Source organism: Falco rusticolus, chromosome 1 (genome assembly GCF_015220075.1).
Source record: "Falco rusticolus isolate bFalRus1 chromosome 1, bFalRus1.pri, whole genome shotgun sequence".
Taxonomy (NCBI): domain Eukaryota; kingdom Metazoa; phylum Chordata; class Aves; order Falconiformes; family Falconidae; genus Falco; species Falco rusticolus.
Genome location: NC_051187.1, coordinates 89,891,802 through 89,915,921, shown reverse-complemented (window position 1 = coordinate 89,915,921; position 24,120 = coordinate 89,891,802). Strand labels below are relative to the sequence as shown.

Below are 24,120 nucleotides of genomic sequence, written 5' to 3'. Positions count from 1 at the left end.
AAGCGCAGCATTTTGATTTTCAGGATTATCCAGACAGGTGGGGTTCTTCCCCCTCTCCCGCAGCCCTTGCTCCCGCAGACATTTCCGAGAACGAATACGATGACAGGCGTGCGCATCCCGCCTGGCGCGGCTGCGCCGGCCGGCCCGGAGGAGCGCTCCCGCCGGACACCGGGCTCCGCACCGGCAGAGGGGACTCGCGGGGGCGGCGGAGCGACAACCCGCCGTCGCTCTCGCCTGTCCCCCGCCCCGCCGCCGGCAGCGGCCCCGCGGCCGCCCGGTCGTTTCACACCCCGCCGCCTCGCCTCCGGCCGCCGCACGTCGCCCGCCGGCCCCGCCGCGGCAGCGGCGCCCCGACCCCGCCTCGCCCCGGCCGCCCCAGCCGCTGCCGCCCCCCGAGCCCCCCGCGGGCCCCGGGGCCGCCCCCCGGCCCGGCCCGGCCCCGAGCATGCTCAGTGCCGCCCTGACCTACTTTCCCCTGCTGGAGCCGGCGGCGGCGGAGCGGCGGGCAGCGCTGCGCACGGCACGGCGTGGCACAGCACTGCGGCAGCGCCGCGCTCCGCCCGCCCCGGCCCCGGCCCCGGCCCCGGCCCCGGCATGGTGCTGCGCGGGGCGCGCTGAGGGCACGGCGGCGGGCGCTGCCGCGGGGCGGCGGCGGGAGCGGCGGGCGAGCGGCAGCAGCCGGCGGGCAGGTGAGCGGGCGCGGCGGGGGGCGCGGGCCGCGGTTCCCCCTGCGGGCGGCCGGGCGGGCAGTCCCGGGGAGGCGCTGCCTGCCGCCGCCTCGACCGGCCGCGCCGCGCCGCCGGCACCTGCCGCGGTGGCTGCGGAGCTCCGCGGTCCCCGGCGCGGTGAGCCCCGGCGCGACGGGAGCGGAGTGATGCTGTGTTCAGCGTGAAAGTTCGAGGGATTAATTCAGATGGGCACCGGCGCTTGCAGGACGGTGTGCTGCTTTGGGCAAAAAAGCTAATGAGCCCAGAGCCTTCACCGGAGACCTTCGACTCCTGCGCTCAGGATGCTCGTTGCTGTCCCGCGCTGGGAAGGAGAAGGGGAGGGTTTGATTCACTGCGGAGACCTCTTCATTGGAGCTGACTTCTTAAGAGAGCATAAGTTGTGCTGCTTGAAATTTACAATAAAGGCTGCCTCCTGGTACTTTGCTTTAATTACCCTTTTACTTCACAGGGTAGTCTCTCCTAAGGTAAAACTCAATTTCAGAAGCGCCCTGAGGGAGCAACAATCTAAAACTTCAGAGCGGTCTTGCAGTAACTATCAAATACGGCTGCGTAACGGGGCAGATCCGAGCAGCATAGGACGAGGGAGCTTAAGAGAACAGAGAGCACTACTGAGCAGGCACTTCCCTAGTGCGTTGCTGGAGAGGCTTGTAAGAGACTGCCCTTGCGAACAGTCCGCTTTCAGTTGTTAAACTGAAGCATCTCAAATGGAGCTTCCCCGATAGCCCAGCTCTGGAAATACAAGTACCAACCGTGTAAGCGAGGCTAAACACTAACCGCGACCTCATTTGGTAAGTATTGGCTTGAAAGGCTGTAAAGTTAGTTCAAAGGGGAAAACATAAAGGAGTTAAAAGGGAAAAAACATAGCATTTGAGTTTTTCAGGGCCATTATGTTGTGGAAGAGTTTCTCTGCTGCAGTACGACAAAATATGACACATCTCTGTTCAGTGGAGATGGTGTTTGCATGGCAGGAATCTTTTTTTTGTCTGGCATAGCATGTACAGTTAGCAGCAGCACCGTTGATAAACTTGTGGTTGGTGTAGTGGGAATCCTTTTTTATTAGAATCTCATTTAGACTGCACTATATCAACATCAGTTGATGCGGAGTGCAACTTAGAGTGCTTTTTTTTTTTTTCTTTCTGAAGAATTTGAAGTTTTCAGAGGCCTAGACAAACAGCAGAACATCCATGAAAAAAAGGGCTTTCTTCCTACTTTAATACAGTGATATGTAATATTTTTCCAAGATGTGTTTCCCATCCTGAAAGCTTAGAGATAAAATCAGTCGCTCTTAAACATTTAACACGCGGTGGGAACATGGCTGTGAATTCTGAAGTGATCTATGTTGTACAACTTCAGTTGCCTCCCTGCCCTGCCCCCCTTGCCTCCCTGCAGGGAGGTCCTGAGTTAATGGGGAGGAGGAGGATGGAGTTGGCACAGGAACCTGGTTAAAATGCATTTGTCACTTTAACCACGGGGAAAAAACACCCCAAAGTCAGCCAACAGAAATATACAAAACCACCTACGTACAGTTTATGAGCAGGTCACATTGGTGACACGGTGATAAAGATGTTGGGGAATCTTGCCTAGAAAATTTGGACTCTGGGGACTGGCATTTCTTTTATGGTTTAAACTTCTTGCCACTGTAAGGCAACACTGAGATATGGATGCAACTTATAACAGGGATAATGAGCTTGCCAGGAGCTGAAGTAACCTGTGTTGAGCTTTGCTAACAGGGTCTTCTTTCTCTGTCAGCAAGTTGCACCTTTACTAGAAATTTTTGCAGGCACAAACACCTATGTTCCTACTTTGAGATATCCTGGACCATATTAGTATGTTACCAGAAGACTGTGGTGTAAGACCAAGCTCCTGGTGACTTCCTGCAATTTTTTTTGTTCTTGTGGTTCTGAGCTGCTGTCCATCCATGTAGACTTGTGTGACTTTGCAAATGTTTCTTTGTAGTTTTCATTTTGTTACTTAGTTCTGTTAACTAAAACAGTGGCATCTTCTGTCCACAAACAGACCCATTTTAGAAACCTAATTTCCAAGGCAGTGGAGATACCATTACTTTTCACCAGTGACCCTGACTAAAATAATTAATAGCAGCATTTTAGAGCATCATATCTTCCCTCTGCCAGGAAGGCTGTGAAGCATGGACAAAACTTCTGTGTATTTGTGTCAGGATAGAGGATTTCAAACAGATTTAGTGATTTTGATTTAGCTATCTAAGAAATTTTGGTAATGGACTTTATTATTTCAGAGTAAAAGTAATTAGCATGAGTAGCACCTGTTTATCAGAAAATAAGGAGCTCTGTATAGATCTATGTAAATATCTTATCTTGGAAGAGGGCCACCACATGCAGAGGAATTACATTAAGAATAGCCTACCTTGCTCAAACTTAATATTTAATTGACATGATTCTGCCTCCCTGAGAGTTTTATACTAAGAAACGATTTCTTCTGATACTTTTAAGTCAGGCAAGGCCAGGGCATGTATATAGCGCGGTATCTGTACTGTTGCATGTGCAGTGCCTGCCACACAGTCCCATATGTGCATGACTGTGTGGTACACAGTCCTGCTGGCAGTACTGGATCTGACATAGAAATAACTGGGGCAAAAGTCTGAAATTACAGAGGTTCTTTAGGTAAACTTTTGAGGGCTTCCAGCTAAATTTTTGCATATACATGGCCTTACATAGACATGCCTGGAAAGGGCTGAATTGATTAGTTATGTACAAGCAAGACTTAATTTGATGTGTGGTGTCCTTTGAATCCTGTCTGCCATCCCCTTTGTTACTTGTGGAGGAAGTAGGCACAGGCACTTTTAACCTGCAATGATCCTTTTCTATTGCAATCAGTCATGAATGGTTAGATTCCTTTGTATTCCCCCTCTGACAAGGTTAATCCTGTCCTAATCACGGCATCTACATGTAGCCTTTTTGCCCTGTATCCCGGAAAACAGCAAATGTGAAAGCCAGTCATTAAAAATTATATCCATTTTGTGATTCTGTAGGGATAGAGAAGAATTAGTCATACTCAAATCTGGTTTGTTTTTTTTTCTCTTATAGTCCAACTAAAATGGGAGCCTTTTGTTAAAATAGTATAATGAAAACTGTCAGTGCATTGAAAACATTCACTTATGCAAAGCATGTAGAAAATTTAGAGTTTAAGTAGCAGAAGTCTTTAGCTCGTCAAAGCTCTTCATATCTTTGTTTAAACAAAACCTAATTTTTAATTTTATGTCTTGGTTCAGTGTCCTATATCTGGAATATTTCTTCTGCATTTGGAAAAAGAAAACAGTTAGATGTGCTTAAAGGATGGTTAGCTTTGGCAAACACAGCTCAAAAGAGGAAGTGGAGTGGATTGCTCTGCATTCTGCATTGCTATGTTCTTTGCGGGGTTACATAAGGCATGCCAAGAGCATATGAGATCTGTTGTATTTGCTGACTTTGGTTATTTAAACTGTTGGCAGAATAATGCTTACAGATTGTTGATATAAATAAAAGATAAGATGCAAGTAAAGAAAATGAAAGATACATGGAACTTGGTGAGTCCAGGCAGCCTGCAGATGTATGTGGAAGTGTGGGAGAGATTCTCTGTGCATCTTCTTTGTTCCTTCTGTCTCAACAAAGGGGACTTTTAAGCATTGATCCATCTGCATTTACTGCAACAGCAAAACAGCAGCTATGCTGAAAGCTCTCAAGGAGTTAAGCAAGTGTCTCTTAAAGCCGTACAGATGTTTCTGGAATAATAGCTTTGTATACAAAACTATATTGAGTGGCAATTGTCCAGCCTCCAAATAAATACAAATCCCAAATAAATCTGGATAATCTACTTAAGTATTTATTTGTAAGATTAAAAGTTCTGTAAAGAGTGCGTACCTAATCAAACATAAGCTGGCCTTAAAGATTCTTCACTACTGAGAGTGCTGAATCTGCTTTATGATCTGGGTAGCCCACAGCTCAGCAGAACATTTCCACCACGGTACCTGTCTTGATTAAGAACACCAAGCTTCTCCACTAAATATAAAAATTTTCTTTTACTGCAGTCATTAAAATACTTTGAAGAAAGAACACTTGAATGACTCAGTCCGTATCAGAGCGCACATAAGAACTACAACTTCTTTAATGAAAAGTTAAGCATCCAGGTTGCCTCAATGTCTTTGTTACTTTAGCATATTTCACAGAAAGTTAATTTGATACAGCAGAGATGGTGGATTATAGGACCTATGACACCAAAAGGGAACTTTTTCAGAGGTTTTGCATTCTTGAGGTACTTTTAAATAATCCCTCCAATAATTTACTACCAGCAGTCTTCACCTATTCATTTTTAGGTTAATGGATTAAGGTCTGTGAATATTCATTGACATGAGAGAAGTGCACATCAACCATTCAAAGACATGGTTAAAACAATGCCTCCATTCAAATATTTAAAGTGAAGGGTTCCTTAAAGTCTCTAGGACATCACGTGCTTGCTAGTTTTGCAATGTCAAGACATGAAGTAGGATAAAGAGCAACAAAACTGAGGAGGATTTACAGTAAAACTATTCTAAAATATTTACACACTCATAAAGGCAACATGAACTTCTTCATTGTACCATTGCTGAATAGAATGGCATGTACTTCTTTCCCTACACCAAAAGCCTGGATATAGCATTAATTTTTGATCACACATATAAAATGTGGAATCACCTTATTCCTTGGTGCTTTTTTGCTGCAGTTTATCAATACATTATGAAAGTCTGAAATTAAGATAACTGACTCTTTACAGTCATTAACTTTACTCTGTTACCCCCTACAGTGTTGGATGTGTTCAGAACAAAATAACTTCAGAAGATACTCATTACAAATTTTACTTTTTCTGCCATTCATGGTAGAATAAGCTATGACCCTTGATTCTTCCATTTTCTTTCTTTTGTTATGTATCATTTGTCACCTTGCAAAACAAATCGGCAAATGTTTGCTTGTTATAGCTTACCAGTGCCTACAAAACATAAAACTAATTTATAGACTTCTTTATTTTCTTTTAGACAGGATGCCTAGAAAAGGGCTCCAGGTTGCCATACTGACAGCCATTTTTGTTCACTGCCCAGGGCTATACACTCAGAGGACAGTGAATACACAGAAGGCAGTTAAGTCCCCACATTCTGCATAAACCATCATAATCTATGAACCTGCACAAGTAAATTATATACAGCCTTTCTTGAATCTTCCTAAATTCCCAGCCCTTATTTTATCTTGCGTCCAGAAATTTCAGTCTAGTCATCGTTAATCAAAAGCTTCCTTCTCTTTCCTCCCACTGCCCTGTCTTCCACCTCTTTTTCACTGAAATGTGTCTTGTTTTAGTATTATGAGAAGCAGTAAATACATATCCCTCAGCTGTCATCTTTACACCATTCAATATTGTGTATATTTTTAATAACATCTCTTCTTACTCATCTACCATCTGAAGTCAGTAGTCTGAAAAGGTTATCTTAGTCTGTCTTTGAGTCCAACTTATTTCTGCTTTATTCTATTTTGCGATCAGATTCACCACGACTGACAGTTCTTTAGCATCAAGAAGCCAGGTCTATCAGCAGACAGTAACCTATGAACTTTAGAGTCTGACTGTCTACATGTGGGAAACCCCCCAACATTCACACCCCAAGTAAGTGATATTTCATTAGTTACCTAGGCTGGAAATAAGTCCTCTCTATATGGTAAAGAGGACTTAGCATTATTTATCATGTCAGTACAATGGAGAAGGCCAAACACATTTTTTTCAGGCTGCAGTCAATGCTCTCAGTCTATCTTGTCATTAATATACTAAATACATAAATATACTAAAATACTGCTACTCAAAAATAAAAGGATTATGAAGGCAATTTCCCAGCATTCCATACAGAAATTTTTAAGATGAGCCATATTTCTTCACATTGACTTCTCCAAGGCAATTCTTGATTTGTGTTTCTTGAGTATCAGAGTTTCTTCAGGTTGGGAGGGGCCTCTGGGAGCCATCTGATCCAACACCCTACTCAACACAGGGCCAGTGTAGACCAGTTTGCTTAGACTGTGTCTGGTCAAATTTTGAACATCTCAAAGGGTGGAGATTCCACAGCCCCTCTGGGCAACCTGTTACAGGTCTTGACTGACCTCCTGCTTAAAAATTTCTTCATAATCGTAATTTCTGTTTTTGCAGCTTGTGTCCTTTGTCTTTTTGTCTTTTCACTGCACACCTCTGAGAGGAGCCTGGGTCTGTCTTCTCTGTATTCTATCAGGTGGCTGAAGGCAGCGAGTTTGACACCAAGTGGCTGAGCACACTTGGCCAGGGCAGTATCACACAGCCCTGATGGGAAGCTTCTAAAAGATTCCCAAGCAGGTGAAAGCAGCTGCAGAGGCTGAAATATGCACATGGTTGGGAGCTGCTGCCCAGTTGGGAAGCCCCAGCCTAGATGTACAGAAGGAAGCTTTTCATCTCACAAACATCGCCAATGTCCCACCTATTCAACATAGCCAGGGAAGCAAAAAAAACCCCATGAAGTTATGAAAGGACTGAAGTCCCTCCAAAGAGAATGAAGAGAAAAGCCCTTTTGGAACCAAGCCTTAATATTTTATGGACTAGAAAAATAAGTCAGAAGGCTTCTGCTACTTGTAAATGAGTGACATTTCTCTTCATCTGCCTGTCTGGACCCTAGTAGCATAACCTTTTCTGTAGGTGGTTCTCACTCTTAGGCCTATGGACTGGCAGTGAGCTCCCCACCTTCCATGTGGCGTGAGTTCCTTCATTTGCATTCCTGTTCCAGTAAAACCTGTTAACTTTTACTTTTGCCCACTCTGTAAAGGAAGAGTAGTAATTAGGTTTTAAATAATAAAGAATTGGCTTTAGTTTTGTTTTGTAGCATCATCCTTGATACTTAATTATAGACAAAAGTGAACTAGAATGAAAATAATTTCATTTTCTTGATCACTTACAAGCCAAGCAAGATAGCATTGGGATGTTAAAGCTATAGGAACATAATTTATGCGTTATACAATAAGCTGGCTTCTTGTGCTTCATTTCTGAATTGAATAACTTCACAGTTAATAGGATTACACATTATTCCAAGAGCAAGAACAGGCCAGTCTTACAGAATTGAGTGAGCCAGGAAAAGGTATGCATCACTGCCCTCCTTTGCTGTTCTTTTGTGCTCTGTCACCCTGTTGTTCTGCACAAATGCAGTACTTACAAATGTGGCCCTTCACCCACAGTCATTTTCTTTGGTAGTAGTATACTGGGAAGCACACTCATCTGTGCCATGAAAAAATAAATGGTCAATCAGAACATGTCTCTGAGTGATTAATGTTCCCAGCCAGTCCAAGCTGTAAGTGTCTTCTGTTTAGACTGATTCATTATTTTGGATAGAGACATTTTAACCTTAGTTTTTGTCCCTGCTTCACATAGTAGGAGTTATACCACCATCCTGCAGCTATGCTTGTTCTGGAGCACATTCCAGGGAACTTTCTTGGATAGAAATGCAGACAGAGCATGCTAGAGCTGGCTATCATGTAATTTAGAAGAAAAGCTTGTCGTAGTTCCCTCATGTGGCTCAAGTCTCATTCGGTTTTCCTTGGAAGTTAATCCCATGAGCAGCAAATCTGTTACTTTCAGATTTTCAGTTTATACCATTTGGGTTGGGGAAGAAAAAACCAAAATTATTTAATGTAAGGACCACTGAAAACCATCTTTCAGTGGTAAATGTTGCTACAGATACCATACAGCAGAGTATGTTCTCTATATGTATGTTTTGGGTGCTGGAGGAGAGTTTGGGGGTTCTAATTCTGTCGTGGGAGGTAAGCCTAACTACAACTTTAGGTAGAAAAGACATCTCAGAGTAGTCAGGCATTCTCCTTTTCATGCACCACAGTTTTAAAATTACTTCTAAAAAAAAAAAAAGGAGGAGGGGTGGGAAGTGGAAAAAGTGTATGTAACCACATTAAATATACTACAAACATTTTATGTCTTTTTCAGGTAGCTCATGTGCTTTGGGGATGGGCAAAAGGAACATTTACAGTCTTTCCATGGCCAGAAATTTAACTTTATGTTTACAGTGACCCTTTTGTGGCAAAAATGTTTCCAGAGACTCGGTCTGTTCCTACAGAGCTGTACTCAATATTACAGATGTCCTCCTTCGTTAGTGTCCTGTGTTACTCTGTCTTGAGGAGTTATTACAGTAATCTTTGTTTTCAGCTAGTCAATTCAGTTTTCTCTGACTTTGGGTCAGACTACAAGGTTACAGTTTTGGCTGCCTTCACCAGGTTTCTTGTGGGCTACGGCTAATTACCGCCTCTCATGGCCAAGATATAGGGTGACAGCACTGTACCCACTTCTCCGATATTCTGGATTCTCTTCCGTCTTTTCCAGAAGTGGGCAGACGTCGCTAGCAGTTCTATTTCAGTCTTCTTAGCCTTCTCCCCATTTAGTTGTGCGATTGAATCATAACCCATTACATCACTTGTGTTTGACAAAGCAGCTGGCACCCAGATTTGTTTTCCCTGATATGCTCAGGCTGCTATTGTGCCTGCAGCAAAGCAGTAGGACAGAAACTCTCAGGAAATCTCCCTTTGCACCAGACTCTGGTGCAAGCACATTTTCTACCCTTTCAGTTCTGTTTCTGATTCTTGCTACTTTCCCAACCTGACTAACATTTTTGGTCCCGCCCAACAGGTTAGTAGAGGGTCCTGGACAGGCAGGTCCCTGCATGGTCACCCTTTAACTTTCTCGTGCTAGGTGAAGCTGAGAAAAACTTTGGTTTCCTCCATATTTTTTTGTTCCCCACTAACAGTGCAGAGGATGCACACCAAAGAAAATATTCCCTATCACTTACTTCCTAGTTGCCCTGTGAACATTTGTCCTAACTTGCATCTTAAAACACCATTCTTCAGTGAGATCTCTCCCTGACTCCCTGAACGTACTCAAGTGTCCATCAACAGCACTTCCCTGGGTGGCACATGAAAACAACAGCCACCATTTCCAAACACTCTGCTTTAAACCTGCTGCCTGGTTATTCCTCATATTAGTCATCAAACTCTGTTTATTTCAAACAGAAATGCATCTGCAGAGGTATTTAGTGTTTTCTTAATATTCTTCATTCCAGGAACATACATGGAAAAGTACATTCCCAGGAGTGACATGAGTAGGTATGAGTCTCCCACAGCAGACATAAATTATTCAGCTCTATTTCTTAAAATTTACTGCAGCTATTTATGATTCAATTCTGTGCCAGAGTGAGGGAGTCGCTATTATTTTCAGACAAGTAATTGGCCCTTTGACCATATTAAGAATCAGCCACATTTGTTATCGTCACACAAAAGTACGGGTTTTACTTTCATATGCTCAGCGTTAAAAACAGGTTTACCATATGTTTATATCGAATAGACACACCTTACGTTGTTACTGCCATCACACGCTTTCCAAACATACATCCACAGCATCCCTGTGCTGTAGGAGTTCAGTGGGCCACCAGCTGCCTTGAGCTTCCTAATACACTGTGGGTCCTTCCTTACAGGTTTTCTCATCACCCATTGGGGTGATGCTATTTCATTTCCTTCTAGAATGCAAATTGCTCTCCAGACTAAACACCTTTTTTAATTGTTACTGATTTTTCTGCCATCAAAAAATACGGTAGGCTCAAATACAATAATAACAAGCCACCACCAGTAATCAGCAACACAATGCTTAATTTATGTTGTTCTTTTGCCCTTCCCATTGTCTTAATCCAGCCAGTCTTTGTTCCTGCTCCCTTGCCAGGAGGTGTGACGTGTCTTTTGGCTTTTCTGTATGGCGCAATGCAGATCTATAACACTGTACAGAAACATTTTATAGAGTGAATATGTGTAACCATAAAGAATGGCTGTCTGCAAGGTTAATGGAGTAGTAGAAATGAGATGTAAATAGTTACTGAAGTGAAAAGGCAGAACTGAAGGATTTTTTCCAAAGTGCAGATTCAGACAGGCTGTACCTATACGGAACTTGAAAAGCGCAGGCTCTATATGCTTTGCATAATTGGAAATGGATTTCTGAAGTCATTGTTTATATAGCTTTATATGACTTTTTTGCATATTAACTTACTATTATTTGCATATTAATTTAAAGTTAAAAATTATTCTGACTCTTCAAGACAAGTATTTCCATATTCAGTTATTAGAAAAACAGACTAAAAATGAGGGCAGGCTTTGAGTTGTGACAGGCATCCACACCATGCACACAGCTTATCTAAAAAAACATAAGTTTGTCATTTCTACTAATGATTCATACTACAAAATGGAGGAAAATATTTTTGTGTTTTAATAACAGTTGTATCTGTCTGTATGAAATTAAGTTCATTGCTTTACAGAGAACAGGGGATAGAGAAGAAAACAACCTAAGTCAAATATTACCAGTGAAAGACAGTAATGTTGCTTTCTTTCCTTTTTGAATAAAGAATAAAAGAGGGATGGGGATTGATTGATGAATTGATTTCATTTTAGTTTCTTTTATATATGGAACTGACCTAACCCTGTCAGCAGTCATTTTCCATGCTAAGGTAGATGAGTTACCATGATGTCAACCTGATCTTGAATAAAATGTAATCAGTTTTGCAAGTGATATGTTCATTTGGAGAAAGTTTGTTAGATAGTTACCTATGTTTGGATTTCAGGTAGATTCCTCTAACTAACAAATTTCATAAGTTTCAATTGTTTACCTTAGAAACACATGACTAAAACCAATGTAGCTAGCTAGTCTGATGTGATTTTAACATTTGTGGCCCTTGGACTCTGAGTGAAATTTTCAAAGGTGCTCCTTTTGAGGCCAATGTTGTGCCCTCAGTCAGTATTGAATGGCAGTTGTGCTCATTGGGAGCGTAATGAGGCCAATAGAGAACACACTTGTAAACCCCTCTGTCTACAAATTGAAATCACTGTTTAAGAAAGGGCTCACTGTAGATGATCAGTTGCAGGAAAATATTGTAGTAAGAGTATGCAAAAAGTACACAGGCAAAATGCTTAATGCCACATAAGGAATGGAAAAGTCCCAATCTCGTTAGTATCTCAAAGAAACCCTATCCATAATTATGTCACTAGTGAGTATTTTTATTTCTAAATCAGCTCTAAAAATGGTATTGAAATTACTTTATCAAGTCCTAAATATCCTCTTTTAAGAATATTCTTCTATGCTATGTTTTATCTTTATCTCAGAAAACTTAAAAAAAATGTAGTAGCTTAACAAGTGACTGGTCCAAGATGTTTTGCTGTATATGCTATTGTATTAGGACAAAATTGTGTATATTAAGGATTCCAACGTCAGCTCCAAACCCCGTTTCTGGAGCAGTTCTTTCTTGCACCGTATTCCACAATTCACCTAAGGCCATGCACGTGGCAGAGCTGCAGCAGTGAACTGCTGGTAGTGACAGCTTTAACGTGCTGTACCTTTGTTTTTCCTGTTGATTTTGCAAATGTTAAAAAAAAAAATAATCTGTAGAACTTTTGGCATAAAACTGTAGCTGCTTCTGTAGCTAAATTGCTGCTAAGTGTCTAGGTGATAAAAGCCTTCTCCCACGCCTGCCACTCTGAACAACACTATTGTCAGGAAAATGTATGCATCTTTTTCCAGTAAGAATAAGGACTATGATAACATTAGCATTTAGACAAGACACTGAGCTGATGACTGTGAAGTGCATTAATGGATGTGTCACTATTTTAAAAGAGCACACCTAATGGATTGTTTATACATGCCATCTCGTTGTACTTATTTATTTATTTTATAGGATATTTCAAACATAAAATTGCACAGATCAAAGTAGAACTCTCCTGTGACCTCCTCACCTGAAGGGCCTGCGTTCAACAGAACCGATCCCAGTTCCCAGCCAGTTGCGTATACCACTGAAGGAAAATGAACATACTGAAAAGCCACCACTTTTTGTACTTTCTGCCCACCACACGCCTTGTCATCTTATTAGCAGCTTTGACGACTGCTGAGGATGTGACTAATAGCACTTTCAACCGCACTGACATGAACACGGGATCTGTGCCTGTGGTGATCTCCCGCATCAACCATATTATAGTCAAGGAGGGGAGTAGTGCCTCAATCGACTGCAATGTCCAGGGTAGTCCTAGTCCACATTACACATGGTACAATTCCAATGGTCGCCTGCTCCGAGAGGAGGAGAATAAAGGTAAGATCTTCGTATTCTCTGTAGCCTGTCCAGAGACACTTCTGATTTCAGCAGGTTGACTAATAACCTGAATTTAATGGCCTGACTGTGGTATTTTCCTGTGTGAAAATACATGAAAGCCTTATGGAGGCAGCCATAAATATGTTGTGTGCACCTTGGAAGAAAACAGTTAACATTTTTTTAACATGTTATTTATAGCAATACATAGCAAGAAACTGAAGCACTTAACAGAAGGTGTAGACAGGCTTCTTTTCATTGGAAGACTTTGGGTTTGATCTTGTTTTCCATTCTGTCCTCTTTTGTTCTCTGGCACGCAAAAAGACTAAAAGCTATTTTCCAACTTAAGGGAGGATTTTCTTGTCATTTGAGAATAGTTTGTTGGCATGAATTCAACACAGCTAACTCCCTGATACACCTGCTGTGTTTATGCATACTGCCACAGGAGTGTGAGAAACAGGAGATGCCCAGAATGACCAACAGAAAAACCTATATAGGGCAGCAGTCAGAACAACAAGCCAAGTTTGAGCCTTCCTGGCTTTAGTTAAGACTCTTCAGTTGCATTTGCCAGAGACCTTAATTACACACAAGCTTGTTTTCCTTAAATGGAAGGTTTGGGTTATAATCCTAGTTATACATCTAGGGGACGTTTTTGGGGGTGGAAGGTATTTTGTTCATGTAATCCTTCCATACTGACTGCTTTGTTCACAGCATGTTGAAATAAACTCTTGGTTATTCATACTAAATGCAAGGTATCTTGCCTAACAGCTGACCTGAGGGAGAACTCGGCTATGACAGGAGTAGTGAATGACCCAGCTGGATGTGCAACAGCATAGTGTATCTGTAAATGGTTATATTTTACATTACAGTATTTTGTAATTTTTTGAATAAAGCTAGAGAAAGGAAATATTTAGGCTAGTAAGTGGACTTTCGGATATAATTTGTGCGGTCATGGCAACATACTGTGATTAGTATGCTAGAGTGTTTTACTAAGGCTCATAAAGAGAAATTTCACCCCTCAGTTAGGCATTTAACTTTAGGACTTTCTATAGTCAATTGAGAGAGGTAGCTACTAACACAAATGTTTAGGGAGGTGAACAAAAACTTTGACCAAATCAGTAAAAACTGCAGATGTGGTATTAAGGCAACATCACTTTAACTTTAGACTTTCAGCAGTGCGCTTCCTGCTTTAAGAAACTGTCTTCCTGTAAGAAATGTTTCTTAGCACCTTTCTTTACTATGTATATTGTTATGTTGAGTGTGGCAGTGAATTGTTATCAAAACCCAGCAATGATACCTTTTCTAATCATTGTTTTCTCATTAAGTTTATACTATCTGCCAGTATCCACTGCCACAAACCCAGGCAATGAGTCACAGTTCAGCGCCTTTATGTCATTTATAACAGCTGGAGCCAGGATATATCAGCAAGGCGTCTTGTCATTTTACAATTAATAAAGCCCTACTTTGCCAACATTCCAATTCAAAGAAATACTGAGCAGCCAATACTCTTATTTTTTTCTTGTTCTAGAGGTGGAGAAAGAGGTGTCATCTGTTAACAGAGGCTGACATTTCCTCTGTAAAAGAGAGTTTTCCTATGATTTTGGGGTGATTTTTTAATAATGAGGTTCTGCTTTAGATTGAGCTTTTTATTTATTCTATGTTTTTTAAATATAGGCAAAGTGATTCGGCTGTTTTCAAGAATTAAGCTAGGGCAAAAACCCAGTGTTTCAGCTAAGTTAAAAATTCTAAATAAGAGGATAAATCGATGTAATTGAGAACTGTCCGTACAGGAACTGAGACAGGGATCTTGTGGGAATACTTTCTACATAGGCTTCTACTGGCAGCAATATAAAAAAAAAAAATATTTTTTTTTCTTTATAACTTACATAACCTATCTTTGTAACTTAACTGACCATAAGATTGTGATAGATGCCATGCATATTAACATTTTTTATGAGCGTGTTTTAGGACATGATCTGTTATTCACAGCTGATGTCAGGGATTTGATAGTAACAGAACCAGGACCTCAGGGGCAGACAAGCCTTTGTGATGGTAAATTCTTTGTCTTCTTGTGAATATTATTTCCTTCTTCCAAAATCTTTAGCCAGTTTGACAAAGCTGAAGTTTAAGACTGTGATGATCATGTGAACAAAATACTTCTAACTAAGTTACTTTGTCTCCTCTCCAGCAGGAAAGTGGTGGTTTCATGACAATGGGCTACTAAACATTACCAGTGTGTCTTTCGAAGACAGAGGTAAATACACATGCGTTGCATCTAATACATATGGCAGTGTTAACAATACTGTGACGCTGAGGGTTGTTTTTACCTCCGGAGATATGGGAATCTATTACATGATTGTCTGCCTTGTAGCTTTTACCATTGTTATGATACTGAACATTACTCGGTTATGTATGATGAGCAGTCATCTGAAGAAAACAGAGAAAGCAATCAATGAATTCTTCAGAACAGAAGGGGCAGAGAAACTCCAGAAAGCCTTTGAGATTGCAAAGCGTATCCCAATTATCACTTCAGCCAAAACGCTCGAGCTTGCCAAAGTAACTCAGTTCAAGACCATGGAATTTGCTCGCTACATTGAAGAGCTTGCTCGGAGCGTACCTTTGCCACCGCTTATCATGAACTGCAGGACTATAATGGAAGAAATTATGGAGGTTGTCGGTCTGGAGGAGCAAGGACAGAATTTTGTACGGCAGACAGCAGAAGGCCAGGAAACCACTGAAACAGATGAGCTGTATATGATCCCAAATGCTTTGAAGCGCAGTGACTCTCCCACAGCTGACTCTGACACATCATCACTGCATGAGCCATCTCAGCAGATTGCAATAAAAGTGTCAGTTCACCCGTTGTCCAAAAAAGACTGCATGGACGGTCAGTCACAAGAAAGCATGCAGTTTGACACCAAGGAAGAAGACACTCCTCAAACACCAGCACTTCCTGCAGAACCCCCTCCTGAGCCTTCTGCTGAACTCAGTTCTGATGACACAGCATTGGCAAATGACAAAAATACATGTGTTATATATGAAAGCCATGTATGATAGTTACTCCTGAATCTATGCATAGCAGGAAAATCAGGTGGAGCTCTTTTAAAAATACGTATTGTACTTGCCGCTAAGCCTTACCTGGAGACTATCATAGCAAAAGCATGTATGTGGATTATCTGGCACTTTCTTCTCAGTTTGACTTTAGTTTACCATGATGTATGGCAGAGTAATTGCTATTACATTAATATTAATTGCTCTTTTCAATTAGGAGTATTTCCAAGAAACATTTACCTCAGCATTTTCTAGGTTGGAGTCACCTGTAGTGGCCTCCTGGAAGTCATTGGTAGTCTTTGATGTAGGACACTTGAACTTACTAAATATAAAACTGGTTTTCATTTTCCTCCTTCACTCTTGTTATTTCCATCTCTTGCATTTTTGCAAATATTATCATATGAATTTGAAATATTGCCCAAGGGGCAGCACTCCAGTAGCCAAATAAAATCCTAATAGATCCCATTTACAAAGCCTCTTTGCTCAGCTGCATTGTGATTTAGAGGACTATTAAAGTTAAAATGTTTCCATTTCATTTGTTACCACACTGTTCAGGAGCATGGGAAGTAGTTTTTCCTTTTCCATGGAATGAAGATACCAACAATTGGGGTTTTTTCACACAGAGAAGCAACTTCAAGGTGTATTTCACAGATGGGAAAGCCCATAAACATCTTACAGAAAGCTGAAGTCCAACAGCTCTGCAGGGTTTTTTTGCATATATTTGATCATTTTTTACTTTGTCAGAAGTTTATATGGCAAACAGCTGCAAATATGCAACATGTCCTCTTTTGTAGTAATTTGGTAGGAGTAAGTATGCACTCCTTATCAGAAGAGATTGAGGTTCCTTAACAGTCCTGCAGATGCCAGTAATCAGCTGATGACAAGGCTCTAATGGCAGATGAATCTTTCATTTGGATTCTCAATTTTGTGCAGATTCATATTCTGAAGTTCAAGCCTAAATTCATCTATTAGCATAAGTTTGAGAGTGTTCTACCCAAACTTAAAAAAAATTATAATCAAATGTCCTGTGAAATTACAATGATGATCACACAAACTGTTTACTGTGTCATGATTGCTTTGGTATTTTAAGAACCTCCTACCTATGTAGGATGTTCAGCGCTTGAGCACATGTGACTCTACCCCAATAAAGCTTTAATGATCACAGTGATTGTGGCATTAAAAAGAATCAACATTTATGCCAGGAAATGCCAGGAGTGGAAGGGAAGTTATGATTTCTGTTGCCAGACACACAATAAAAAGGACCTTCTCCAGAGTGAATCTGGAAAGAAGGCACTTACAAGGAGGAGTTTGTGTAGGATTAATAGCATATTACTTAATCAGCTGACACACATTTAATTTGGAACTAATGAACAAACTATCACCTTACAGTTTTTAAGAACTGTAGTGTAGGTATAGCTACTCAAAATAAATCTGGAATCAAGTATATTGCAGAAAAAATCATTTAAGTCTATGGGGAGATGATGTGTGGGTGGCTCTCTGGACATTTTATTGAAGTAGCCACATATATGTAAGTTGTCCATTGGAGGCAATCAGGTATATTAAACGCATGGGTAATTGAGACCAAACAAAGTCAATGTTGCAGCTGTCTAAAAAAAACCTTGATAATGAACTGAGATTTTATGTCAACTTATTCATGTTAAAGTGCAGAGCTTCACTAGCAGTGTAATACAGGAGTACCCCATGACTTACGTAGGTGATGCAGAGACGGCTCCATATTTACCTTTCTATGTTTATTTAAAAAAATACATGTTTAATAACGGGCTTGGGATTTTGCAACCAACTTGTGAAAATGACACCATTTAGTTGCCTAATATTGCTTTGTGCTCACCACAGTGGCAGGCATCTATACAAAATGCATTTGCAGATGCCCAAAAGGAAACATGCAAGTGCAAAGTCCCTTTAGTAATGTGGGTGGAAATATTTCAGTTCCAGCAAAGCAATATAGATCTAGAACACAGGGTAGATTAAGAGAATACCATAAAGAACCTCACTTCTGACAAGTGTGATTGAAAATACTATTGATGCAAACTCTTAATTTCTTGTCTGAATCCAAAGTACATTTCTGTTCACTGTTCACATCAGTTTTTCAAGTTACTTAATGTGCTTCTGGTATGAAAAAGGATGAGGGCAGAAACAAAAGCAGAAGCTTGCACTGAATTCTTTCAATTCATCTTAACGTCCTGAGAAGAGGCATCTTTATTTTTTTGCCTGTCCAGCATTTACAAACAATGCTCATGCATTCTAAAGTTACCTGTGTGGTATCCAACTGAGATTGCAAAGACAAGCAAGGATGCTCTCCTTGAAAGCATAAAAATAAGTTTCAAATTACACTTTAAAATAGAAGAACAAGTTTCAAAATTATTAAACTACAGCATTTTAAATGTTTGGGTTTTTTTAATTATTAACTTTTTACAGTAGAGACCAGACCCCTTCACGTATTCATATAGTGATTGGTACCAGGGAATTCTGATTCTGACTGCTGCCCTCAGACTGTCCTCCAGCCTGTTTATTATTTATTTATTGAGAAACATTTGAGAGGAAACAAGCCCCATTGTTTTCTTCTGTGTGTAAACTTCCCTGAAAATACAGATTATGTTTTTTTTCCAAAGACTGCCCACAAAGAGCATGTGTTCGAAGTACGCACAAACGTACATTGCAAACGACGTATAAGCAACAGTGATTTGGATTAGATGCATGTAATAGGTGTAGTGCTGAATTCCTGCTCTTACAAGGTCAAAGGGAACCTTGTCTTTGCTGGAGCTGGACTCAAAACAGAGAGTTCACAGGTAGAACTGCTCCCGCCAGGCTGCTATAAATTCTTTAGGGATTAACCTTTGTGGTATTACCAGAATAAAAGCAGAACAGCACTGTATCTGAAGAAAATACAGATTGGAATGGTTCTGGTTTATGTATTTTTTTCTGTTTTCATGTATGCTGCTCAGTATCTTTATGCATCCATTATGTAACACCTGTAAGCAGCTTTTTACATGCTTTCAGGCACGTCCTTTGAGGGAGATAGATGGGAAGCAAGACCAATACCCATCTTTCATGTTCCAAACTTTCTGGCTGTGATATTATAAAGTAAACAATTCATGCAGTATTTCTAAAGGAATGGCTTTTTTATGGTGTGAGAACACAATTAGCAAATAGAAAATTAGTGATGGCTCTAAGAAAACATTAACATTTGCGTTGTTACATACTTCCATGCACCTTAAGCACTTCGGGGACATTAGTGTGATCTGTTCCCATCATTGGGCTATGCACACCTTTTGTTACATTGTTCTATTTATTACAGCACCAAACATGATGATTCTTAAAACATTCAGAATCTGGAAAATCCAGTCCAACTGAATGTTTTTTCTAAAAGCCTAAGGAACACCAAGCCAGGTTTAGAAAGGAAAAGAGATTTGCAGGATGTATTTACCCCATTTAAAAGTATTTTTGCCAAAACTTCATGAAACATGACTAGATTTCTGCAGCACAAGAAATCAGTGTTGGATTTGAATTTTACACTAACTATTCTTTTTTCACTACATGTAAGACCATATTAATCAGACCACTTGAACGTAGTACTCATCTACTTACTCAACATTTTCTTCTTGAGCAGCATTTATTCACTGCTGATCCTTTTTTGTTCTCTGATTTGAGTATGCTTGTGATGAATCCTACCCTTCGGTCATTTTCTGAGATTGCAAAATTTGAAAGAACCCATAGATCTGCATTTTTGTGCAGGTTTATTGGCATTCGGTAATCATAAGACTTGCAGAATGGCATATACAGGCAGATGTTTATTTTTTAAAAAAATCGGTGCCTGTTTTATTCTAATGTACATATTATATCAGTTCTTTGATTTGCAGTTACCTTTTGACAAAAGTACTGTAACTTATAACCAGGGCTTTCTGACATTCAGTTTGGTTCAGATCACCTAATTTTGAAAAGTGTTAACAGTGTTGAATTTTAAAAGTTCTCATGGAATATCTTGGCAGCATGCTATTTTAAAAGTTGGTCTTTCAAGTATGCCATACTTAGGACAAATGAAAGCTTCTTAGATGCAAAGGAAACGCTTGCACTAAATTAGTATCTTAAGTTCTGTTTCTTTATTATGAAATCCTTTTTGATTTTACAAGAAATGTAAGACGAATATGAATGTGTTCTTTTGAGAAGCAGTTACTGTATTTTGATTTAAATAACTGTTACAATTTTATAGTTCATGGCCATAAACCACAAAGAGATCAGTTCATGCTGAAGTGGCAAAATGAAATGTGATTCAGCTTGTAAATTGATCATTGTTTCAATAAAGAATTTGCACAGAGTATGCTGAGTTTGTACACACTCAACAAGATGATAGTTTCCTAGTAAGAGTATGCCATGGTTCCAATTCAAGTGGAAGTGAACTATGTCTTTCATATACATCTGCTAATATTCCAGAAACTTTGATCAGGAGAAACAGTTATTTACCTAGAAAGGAAGTTTTAATAAAGCTGTGAAAGGTAGCTGTTGTCATTATTCAAAATAAAGACCAAATTGTTAATCGGTGTTTTTATCAGTAGCTCAAATTGCTGATGTATGTAGCGTCTTCCCTTTGGAAGCATGTCAGCAGTTCTGCATGTAATCCAAAGGACATTTTTGTCCACTCTTTCCTCTCTGAGCCTGATCATGAGGCCTTGCAAAAAGTGTTGCTGCTGTTTCAGAGTTGGAGCCAACAAAGTAAATGCCTCTTCTCCCAGAGGCATGCTAGTACCAATACAAAACAGAAGTGTGGGTTGCCACACCCACCCCCATTCCTTCATCCGCCCTAAAAGGATGAGGTGAAATGGCTTTCCTGTCCCACAGGATTGGACTGTATCACTCCCTAATAGTCTTCAGCAGGGCTTAGTTGAAGCAGACACTGTAATACCTTCTCCTGGCTCTGCTGGTGCTACACAACCAGCAGCCAGTGGCAGTCGTTGCCAGAGTCAGAGCAGGGGGGCTTGCCCTTTCACAGATGAAAGATTTGCTCTCGCCAGCTTCCTATTCTAGGCTGAAAAACATAGCCAATAGCAGCAACACAATGGCTATTTAATGTTTTAACCCCGCTATTTGAAAGAGTGCTCCACTCCGGCAAAATATTTTCCAAAGCATTTTTATTCAACGGTTTCAGTTGAGTTAATGGGACTGAGACGTCCACAATTTATCTACAAATAACTATGAAAAATACTGAAGGGGTCACAAACTGATCATAAAAATGGAATACGTATGGCTAGAGCCATATGCTGGTTTAGTGTCTTAGCATGGGACCCTGTCTGGCAACTGGGGCAGCTTGATATGCTGTGGCTTTGTTTTATATAGAACAGGTTCAAGAACCACTTCAGGATGCACCCCATCAGCATGCTGAACTCCAACAGCTTTGTTGGAGCATTTTTCAGGAAGGCAAAGTGCCACCAAGCAGTTGGTCCCAGTGAGCTACTCTCCTGAACACTGTGAAACAGACTGCCCCAGCCCCAGTGCTTCTTACTATGAGATTTTACCATGTGGAGGAAACTACCTTCATCAGTACTACAGGGGCACTCCAAAACTAAAAGTGGGTAGTATCTCCACAGAGACAAAGATGGGGACAGTGGGGGATCTCTGCTCTCCCAACTAAGACTGGAGCTAGGGAAAGCCAGTGCTCAGGGCTAGTACCCTGAATATTTGCAGTGCTCCATCACCACTTTCCCACAGAACTGGATATTTTTTAGCCCACATACTGCACTAGTGCCTGGAATAACCAACTCAGAAACCTGAGAATCAGTTCCTTTTCAGTGTCCATTTCTTCTATCTCTTCCACTCCCTGTCACACCTTCCTGCACTTTTTTCTGTGCCCACTTCCACAGTGCTACTTCTCAAATGAGAACAGAGTGAAAGTAGTGGTCAGGGCAACTGTTTCTGCACTCCAGGCATTTCTCTTCCAAACTGACCTTTCATAAGTCCCAAAATGGATATTTTTTTTCCCCCAGCTCTACTGGGCTCTAATGCTATGTACTATGCTTAGCTCTTTGGCTCCCAGGCCCGAACTGAGTCATTATACTCTTACAGTAAAGGCTGATTTGTGAATTCATAGTATCTTGTATAAGTCTGTAAATTGGTCAAAGACAGTAATATAAACTGAAGCTAAGTTACCAATTTCTTATTCAAAATCAGATTGTGTGGCAGCAAACAGCAAATGTGGCAGACTTAGGACACTCAAGTTATGTAATGCGAAGCTATTTCATACCACAAGATGAGGCCAGAAAAGAAAAATTAACAGTCAGTCTTGTATAGTATGGAGAACACATGTAAAACCTTGCTTATGACTGAATAGAAATTTAGCATCAGTATAAAATCAATTTCCCGTTCTATGGCCACTTTCTATTTTGACAACAGATTCCTGTTACATCTACTCTAACCAGACCTTTCCTATGTGGGCATGGAAATAGTACAAGAGCTTTCAGAAGAAGCCTCGTCTCCCTCATCTACCATTTTTTAAATTATTTTCAGGACTATTTAGCTATGCATGAAAGGCCAGCCATAGATTGCCACCCTGTCCTGTTGTGGAGCCACAGAGCTTGGGAGCTCTTGTTCAAGATGCGCAAGCTTGTCTTTCCAAAATATCTCTGTCTTCTCTTGCATAGGTTTTTATTATACCACCCAATAAACCACTCATAGTTATTAATGGCTTAGGCCCAGTCTTTCTCAATCGGTAATTACAGAGAAGCAAAATAAATGCCACCACCACTTCCCTCTTTCTGAAGCCTCCTATTGCTTGAGGTAGCTCAAGATTAGCCCTGGCAGACTGAGTTGTTTGGGTATCCTTTAACTCCTTCCTGCTGATGAACACTAACTTAGTCAGAAAGCAGGATTCAAAAAAATAACAGCCAGAAAAAGAAGTCCCCTTCTAAGGAGACAAGCATGGATCCTGCCTGTTTAATATAATTTATTACCCTCTCTTATATGTGCAGAGTAAACAGCCTCAGGAAAAGGTGGTAAAAAATAGAAAGAAATTTAAGAAGATTAGAATGGAAAATTTTTCTCCTCACTCAGAACATCCAGAGGTGATTTATCTTCAAAGTACATTAAATTCTAACTCATTTAATCACGTATCCATTGATTTTTAAACATACTTAAGTGGAGAAAAAGAATCCTAAAATCAATGACATTTTCACCCCCAACTCCGAAGTACATTATAACAAAAATACAAAACATATTGCCCAGCCCTTCTCTCAGGATGCCTTTCATCAGGGAAGATATTTCTAGTCCTTTTCATAGTTCTGCTTAGGTAACTGCACCTTCCTTAAGGGACTGATGGAAGTATGCTTCTTTTCTGCTGTCTTCCTGGTTAAATATTCTCTACATGGTGTTATATATGTGTATAAAAATCAATATTCCACTGAAGTTTATTGTCTGGCTTCCTTCCTCCTTTCCATTTTGATGCCTTTTTTTGTGTTTTGTTTGCCCTAAAATTCCTCATGTTTTAAAATAAATCGGAGGATCCCAACATTTCTCCAGTTGCCTGTTTTGGGACAGAATCACTCACACCCATCTGTATAATTCAATTTTAATTATGCAGATGTACAATTAACTACTCCCAGGTTGGTGCAGGATGTACTAATCAACAGGCTGCAGCAGATTTCTTTGCCAGAACAGCATCAACAAACATATAAAGCCATAATTCCCAAGATACAAGTGAAATGTGTCCTCAGTCATATATGGGTCTATGAATATGTTATGTTCTTTTGTTTGTTCACTTCAAAAAAGTAATATGTGATAAATCTCTGCCTTAAATGATGTGTTTCTTTTTGCTTAGTCTCCCATCATGGATGGAATAGCGCATTTGTACTGTCTCTACACTTGTACATCAGCTATCCATTATCTGGATTAGTTTATCTTATTGGATAGCTTGCCAAGTGCAGGGGCCTCTCTAAATTAGGTATTTTTGAAAAGACTGCAGACAGCTTGGTTACACTATGTAAATGATATTAATTTCAAATGCATTGATAAATGCTTTTTCACATCTTTTTTAACTGAAATGCTGTACTTCTATATTGGCTGGTATTTACATATTAATGGAGTCTTTTTCTATATTCTTTTAACTAAAAACTCCAGATTTTCATAAGTGTGCAGTAAAATGACAGTAATCTGCTGCTGAATAAAACTGCTTTTTTT

General features: G+C 40.4%; 1 protein-coding gene across 5 annotated transcripts; it reads left to right on the top strand.

Annotated features, from left to right (window-relative positions):
- Window positions 1–406: 406 nt before the first annotated feature.
- MFAP3L (microfibril associated protein 3 like) lies at window positions 407–24,120 on the top strand. Of its 5 annotated transcripts, XM_037389697.1 has the most exons (4): window positions 407–689; window positions 1,177–1,516; window positions 12,484–12,891; window positions 15,077–24,120. In XM_037389697.1, the coding sequence occupies exons 3-4, from the start codon at window positions 12,609–12,611 to the stop codon at window positions 15,940–15,942; spliced, it is 1,149 nt and encodes a 382-aa protein (XP_037245594.1). In that variant the 5' UTR covers window positions 407–689; window positions 1,177–1,516; window positions 12,484–12,608; the 3' UTR covers window positions 15,943–24,120. The 5 variants fall into 5 exon arrangements, with proteins under 5 accessions (XP_037245594.1, XP_037245603.1, XP_037245619.1 ...); XM_037389706.1 differs by lacking the exon at window positions 1,177–1,516 and having other exon boundaries at window positions 647–689; XM_037389722.1 differs by lacking the exon at window positions 407–689 and having other exon boundaries at window positions 701–1,516; window positions 15,080–24,120.